A 6,747-nucleotide genomic window follows, 5' to 3' on the forward strand; every position below is an offset into this window, starting at 1 on the left:
CAAAAGTCAGTAATGGCTCAGGGAGACTGAGAAAATAATCAGCAACTGTTCTGAACACGTCCCTTTCAAACCCACTGTACGTTGCTTGGCTCATGTCATTGTTTCTGGGCCCTGAAAAGAGGGGAAGACAGAAAATTCAACAAAAAAAAAGTCACATTTCCATTATAAAAGATACTTTTGAAAATCAGCATCAGTTTATTCCTGTTTCACAAGGAAATAACTATGTCAGCAATACACAAATATTGTGTTTAGCACCATCTGTAAGCAAAGACAGTGCAGCCACTCAAGAGTTGTGCTCAGTTTCAACAAGTAAGAGAACAAACAAACAAACAAATAAAAACATTATGGCCTTTGTAGGTTCCTCAGAAAGTAACAGACTTGTAGTATTTCCCTTCCTTTCCAAAGGACAGGGATCCCAGTTCTCCCACAGGGAGCTCTAAGTTCTAAGAGCAAGAGGAAACTCGTGGTAGAACCAGCACATGGAAAAGGAGCTCATTATCTCTGATGTCATTTGAGAGGCACTCATCTAATTAATTTAGAGTTGATTTAGCCAACCTAAGAGAAAATTGATGTCCCCAGATCAACATGAATTGTAGGAAACGTTTTGGTCCAGCTCAAAGCCAGTGACTGGAAAAGGCAAGTCCTTTTACTCCTGAAAAAACTACATTAGAAGAAACTACACACAGGTTTCACCCAGTGCCAAAGCCAAATATCCCAACTGATCTTCACACACACAAATATTTCCCTTTCAGCTCTCAAAGTAAGTTTCTGGAACTTAAAATCTGTTCAGTGACTTACAGTAGGCGAGACACTTCATGGCTGACAGCACCCAGTGAGGGAGGTCTTCTAAAATATGAATAAACAGGCACAGGATTTATACATAAACCCACAGACTTAATGACTAACACAAATAATGGCACTGATGCTGTGAATGGCCCTTCCCCCCAAAAACAGGACTTTGAGCACGTTAGTGCAGGGTAAGATAAAAAGTAAAGGTCCTTTAATAACACAGGGCCTACAGCCCACAGGAATACAGGATGACATCCACGTGCCTCAGTTCTTGTTTCCATGGCTTTTATAATAAGATCCCTCCAATCATTGCTTTACACATTTCTCAGTCCAGCCCTGGTCCAACCCCTGGTACAACCCCTGGAATTGGGTCTGGGGTCATCAAGACCCTCTGTCTTCATCAGCTCTTCTTCCTCAGGCACACAAAGGTCTCTTGGAGTTCATCCAGTTCTGGCTTTTGGGTCACTCTGACCTGTGTTTATGTTTCATTCTGTGGCCCTTCTGATATCCTTCAGCTCTTTACCTTGGAAAGGAGTCTAAACAAGATTAATTAACTAAAGGAATTTGAGCTCCCTGTTCTGGGACGGGGTAGTGATAGAAAGGCATTAAACTGAAACTGTTAGAAATATTAACCCTCTAAAAATCTACAACTACTGTGCTCCTAAAATCTACAAAATGTGAAAATCAGAACAAAAACCCCTTTGGCATCACACACATGCATTAAGTAACACCTCAAGTGCAGAAGATGGAATTTAAAGTTAATTTTAAATATTGCCATACACGTAATTTTGACAGGACAAGGGGGAATGGCTTTAAGTTGAAGGAAGGCAGGGTTGGATCACATGCTAGGAAGGAAATTTTTCTCTGGGAGGGTGGGCAGGCCCTGGCACAGGTGCCCAGAGAAGCTGTGCCTGCCCCATCCCTGAGAGTGCCCAAGGCCAGGCTGGACAGGGCTTGGAGTAACCTGGGATAGTGGGAGGTGTCCCTGCCCATGGCAGGGGTGGCACTGACTCATCTTTAAGGTGCCTCCCAACCCAAACCACTCTGTGATTCTGTTATTCCATAAAGAGTGAATGCAACACACCTACAAACCTTCAGTCAAATACACTGAACCCTCCTGTGGTAGGACAGCCCATGAAATGCATTCATTAATTCCTGCAGCAATTCCAGCAGGCACACCCAGGGCAGCAGAGCTCACCTGCCTTGTTGTGCAGCACCACCACGCCGTGTTTGCTGGTGCAGCTCATGTTGTACAGGATGTGCTCAGGCACCAGCTGGGCTGGCTCCACCAGCCCCTCCAGCGACGGCAGGCCCAGGACACTCTGCAGGCTGTGGGGGCAAGAGCAGGGGCTGCCTGAAGGGGGGTGGGGATGGGGGAGAACCAGCCCCTTTCTTATCTACACAAAAACACGTGCTGAGAAGTGCTGGGTCCTGCCCTTTGGCCACCCCAACCCCCTGCAGCGCTCCAGGCTGGGCACAGAGTGGCTGGAGAGCAGCCAGGCAGAGGGACCTGGGGGGACTGAGGGACAGGAAGCTCAACAGGAGCCAACAGTGTGCCCAGGTGGCCAAGAAGGCCAAGGGGATCCTGGCCTGGATCAAGAACAGTGTGGCAGCAGGGCCAGGGCAGTGACCCTTCCCCTGGACTCTGCCTTGGGGAGGCCACACCTTGAGTGTTGTGTTCAGTTCTGGGCCCCTCAGCTCAGGAAGGACATTGAGGGGGTGGAGCGGGGCCAGAGAAGAGCAACGAGGCTGGAGAAGGGACTGGAGGTGGCACTGAGTGTCCTCTTAAACACCTCCAGGGACAGAGAATCCAACATGTCTTGATCCAACCCTACTGTGATCACCAGCCCAGGGCACTCTGTGCCCTGGGCTGGTGATCACAGTGGGGTTGGATCAAGGGTTGGATTTTATGATCTCAGAGTTCTCTTCCAACCCAACTGAGAAGAGCAACGAGGCTGGAGAAGGGACTGGAGCACAAGCCCTGTGGGGAGAGGCTGAGGGAGCTGGGGGTGTTCAGCCTGGAGAAGAGGAGGCTCAGAGGTGACCTCAGCACTGTCTGGAACTCCCTGAAGGGAAGTTCTGCCCAGGTGGGGGTTGGTCTCTTCTCCCAGGCACTCAGCAATAGGACAAGGGGGCACGATGGGCTCAAGCTCTGCCAGGGGAAATTGGAGATCAGGAAGAAATTCTTTGCAGAGAGAGTGCTCAGGGATTGGAATGGGCTGCCCAGAGAGGGGGTGGATTTCCCATCCCTGGAGGTTTTTCAGCTGAGCTTGGCCGTGGCACTGAGTGCCATGATCTGGTAAAGGGACTGGAGTTGGACCAAGGGTTGGACTTGATGATCTCAGAGGTCTTTTCCAACCCAATCCATTCTATGATTCCATAAGCTCATCTGCTGTTTAGTGAACTCTCATTGCCAGGACATGCTTTTCCCTGGGACAAAGGGCAGCAGCCAGTGAGGAAGAGCATCTGTGGCACTCAAAATATCCTTCAGCAACAGCAAAGAATCAAAAATGCCTTAAATGCAACAATCCAATGTAAATAAACACATTGGGAATCCCATGTAGACAACAGTCAGCAAAAATATTCAATCCAATGTTAATAAACACTTTGGGAATCCTATGTATAATCAGCAAAAATATTCCACTTAATAATCAGCAAAAATATTCCACTTAAAAGGTTGACTGGGATATTTCATACCCAAAGCACTTCCATGGGAAGGTTCCATTATTTGTAATTTATGACTTACTGTATCAGAATGATGTTCCTCCAAGTTTCCTTCACATATTCCTGGCTTATTTCCTTCCTTTGTAGAGTGTCTTCCTTGTCTTCTTTTGTTACATCAGGTTTGGTTTTTCCTAGGTTTTCCTGAAAATGAGTGTTTATACTGTAAGATAAAGAGGACTCTTCAATAAAAACTGGAATCAGAAGTAAAGGGCATTCTGTGGAACAATAAATCCCACCTGACCCAAGGAATAACCTTCACACTGAAATGCAAGCAAACAACTAGAAAAGGAAAAGAGGACACTGAAAGAAGACCTGATCAAATCCCCAAATTACCCACTTAAAAACATCTCACACCCAGATGCATTTGTAAGGGAATTATCCTCCTTTAGGAGTGGAATCTCAATGCAGAATTTATGCACACACAAATCTCAAACAAAGAAAGGGCCAAACACACATTCAAATTCTTTAAAAAGCTGACCAGTTAAGTCATTTCTGTCTTTTATTTGTCCCTCAAAAAAGTGTATTGAATTTCATCCAGGCCATTTCTAGAGCTGCACCTTCCAGCCCTCCCAGTCCTTCCAAACAAAAAGAAAACCCTCCCACACTGATTAATTTCTTAATATTTCTTATTTCTTAACTACCAAATTATTTCTCAAGCTGGAAGGGAAGATGCCACAACAGAACAGCAGCACTAAAAGCTGATTGTTTCTAGTTTTATGTTTTTAAAGAATAAAGACAATACAACTGCAATTACAGAAACAGGAGTCATTACCAGAGACTTAAATATCTCCTGTTTTTTCAGAGTCCTCTTGGACAAATGGGGCAGTTTAAAAAGTTTTTCTTTGTCTGTAGGGAGGTTTTCTGAGTTCTCTCTTGGTGGGCTTGGTAGAGGTTTAACTGGAGATGCTGAAGGAAACCTGTAATGGGTGGGAGACATGAAATACATGCAGAATAGATTAGAAATAAAGTAAGTTATTTAACCAAAGCAGTGATTCCCTACCAGTGTGACTCCTCAAGGTTATGAAGAGACTTGGCAAAGGAAGAAGGAAAACACTGATTTTTTTTTTATTATATGATAAATTAGGTATGGGCTATTTTTCTTGGTGAGGATGCTCAGATGTTTACAGAGCACTGAGCACAGGATTTGAGAAGTGAGGGCCATTAACATCTTTCATTTCAGAGCTGTTTGGCTCCGTTTCCCACTCAGACTTTCTGTAAAAGGTACAGGAGCAATAAACACAGCAGGGAGCTGGTACAGAGCACTGCCTGGCTCCCCTCCAGGGCACTGGAGTGCAGTGAGTATTCCAGGGAAAGCCTGGACAGCCAAAGGCACAGACACAGCCCTGGGGACACCCTGCATGGTCTGACTGAGAGTCAGAGGGAAACAGTGCAGCAAAACAACACTAGTCATTACAATTCTGGCCCAACCCAGTTTGGAGCGTTTTAAACCCAAATTAATTCTCCCCGTGGTGGTTCTCACGTCCCTACCTGTACAGGGCACCGTTGTCCTCCAGGTTTTCATCTCCCCACCTGCCCTTGATGTCCTCGATGATGTGGTGCTTGAGGAACTTCCTGAGCAGCTGCACCGCCTGCTCCCTGCTCACGTCGTGCCCGCGGGGGCCGGGGCCGGGGCCGGTGGCGGTGGCGATGCCGGAGCGCAGCGCCCGGTGCAGCCAGTCCGCGGCCTCGGCGGCGCTGAAGCAGCGCCCGTGTCGCCGCAGGCCCTGCCGGTGGCTCCGGAGCGGCATCCCGGCCCGGAACTGGCGCGTCAGCTCAGCCCACTGCGGGGACAGCGGGGACACCGCGCTGAGCGGGGACAGCGGGGACAGAGGGGACAGCGGGGACAGCGCGCTGAGCGGGGACAGCGGGGACAGAGGGGCCAGCGGGGACAGAGGGGACAGCGGGGACAGAGGGGACAGCGGGGACAGCGGGGACAGCGGGGACAGAGGGGACAGCGCGCTGAGCGGGGACAGCGGGGACAGCGCGCTGAGTGGGGACAGCGGGGACAGTGCGCTGAGCGGGGACAGCGGGGATAGCGGGGACAGCGCGCTGAGCGGGGACAGCGGGGACACCGCGCTGAGCGGGGACAGCGGGGACACCGCGCTGAGCGGGGACAGCGGGGACAGTCGGGCCAGCGGGGACAGCGCGCTGAGCGGGGCACGGAGGGGCAGCACACCCGGGTGTCGGGACAGTGGGCGGGGGGATGTGTGTCCCTGGGCAGCCCTATATAGTGACAGCAGAGAGGGGATCCCAGGACACCTCTATGTCGTGACAGCGGGTAAGGTGTCACAGGGCACCTGGATATCGTGACAGAGGGCAGGGCGTCCCAGAGCACCCGGATATCGTGACAGTGGGCATGGGAGGATGTATCTCAGGGCACCTGTATATCGTGACAGTGGGCAGGGGGTCCCAGGGCACCCGTATATTGTGACGGCAGGCACGAGTGGGAGGTGTATCCCAGAGCACCCGTATATCGCAACAGTGGGCGGGTGTGGGGGGAAATGTATCCCTGGGCACCCGTATATCGTAGCAGCGGGCACGGAGGGGCGTATCCCTGGGCACCCGCATGTCGCGACAGCAGGCACGGGGTGAGGGGGGGGGGAGAAATGTATCCCTGAGCACCCACGTGTCGCGAGAGCAGGCAGGGTGTCCCAGGGCACCCACGTGTCGCGACAGCAGTCACGAGGGGCAGGGCCACCTCCTGTCCCACCGCGCCCCCGCCCCGCTCCCGCTGCTCACCAGCCGCGTGGCGCGGTACGGGCCCTGGTGCGGGCCTGGTCCCGGTCCCGATCGCGGCTCTTGTCTTTGTCCTTGTCCCGATCCCGGTCCCGGTCCCGATCGCGGTTCCTGTCCTTGTCCTTGTCCCGATCCCGGTCCCGATCGCGGTTCCTGTCCTTGTCCTTGTCCCGATCCCTGTCCCGGTCCCAATCCCAATCCCAATCCCGATGGTCCCTGTCCCTCTCCCTCTCCCGGCCCCGCCATTGCGGCCCCTCCGCCCCGCACAGCGCCCCCTGCCGGCCCGCCCGTCCCAACGGCCGCCGCCGTTCGAATGAGCCGCGGCCGCCCATTGGGCGAGCGGGGCACGCGGCGAGGGAGGGGCGGGCACGTGACGCTTGAGGGGAGGTGTCTGAGGGCGGGGCGGGGCCTGAGGGCGGGGTCTGAGGGGCTGCGAGTTCGAGTCCTGCGGGCGGTGATTGCCCAACGGCACCTAATTACTTAGCAGTAATCAATTAG

At 52.0% G+C, this 6,747-nt stretch overlaps 1 protein-coding gene across 3 annotated transcripts in view; it reads right to left on the reverse strand.

The window, feature by feature from the left end:
• Positions 1-6,503, reverse strand: part of DEPDC1 (DEP domain containing 1) — a 15,788-nt gene extending 9,285 nt beyond the window's left edge. For 2 of the 3 annotated variants that reach the window (XM_071565311.1, XM_071565307.1), the window contains exons 1-7: positions 6,253-6,503; positions 5,002-5,294; positions 4,286-4,430; positions 3,536-3,654; positions 1,988-2,118; positions 799-846; positions 1-111 (exon numbers count right to left, since the gene is read on the reverse strand). The exon at positions 1-111 is cut by the window's left edge and continues 30 nt beyond it. In XM_071565311.1, coding sequence (XP_071421412.1) covers positions 1-111; positions 799-846; positions 1,988-2,118; positions 3,536-3,654; positions 4,286-4,430; positions 5,002-5,294; positions 6,253-6,495 — 1,090 coding nt within the window. In that variant the 5' untranslated portion in view covers positions 6,496-6,503. The remainder of the gene's footprint in view (positions 112-798; positions 847-1,987; positions 2,119-3,535; positions 3,655-4,285; positions 4,431-5,001; positions 5,295-6,252) is intronic. The other variant, XM_071565310.1, reaches the window with a different exon arrangement.
• Positions 6,504-6,747: the final 244 nt, after the last annotated feature.

Source organism: Pithys albifrons, chromosome 10, assembly GCF_047495875.1.
Source record: "Pithys albifrons albifrons isolate INPA30051 chromosome 10, PitAlb_v1, whole genome shotgun sequence".
NCBI lineage: Eukaryota > Metazoa > Chordata > Aves > Passeriformes > Thamnophilidae > Pithys > Pithys albifrons.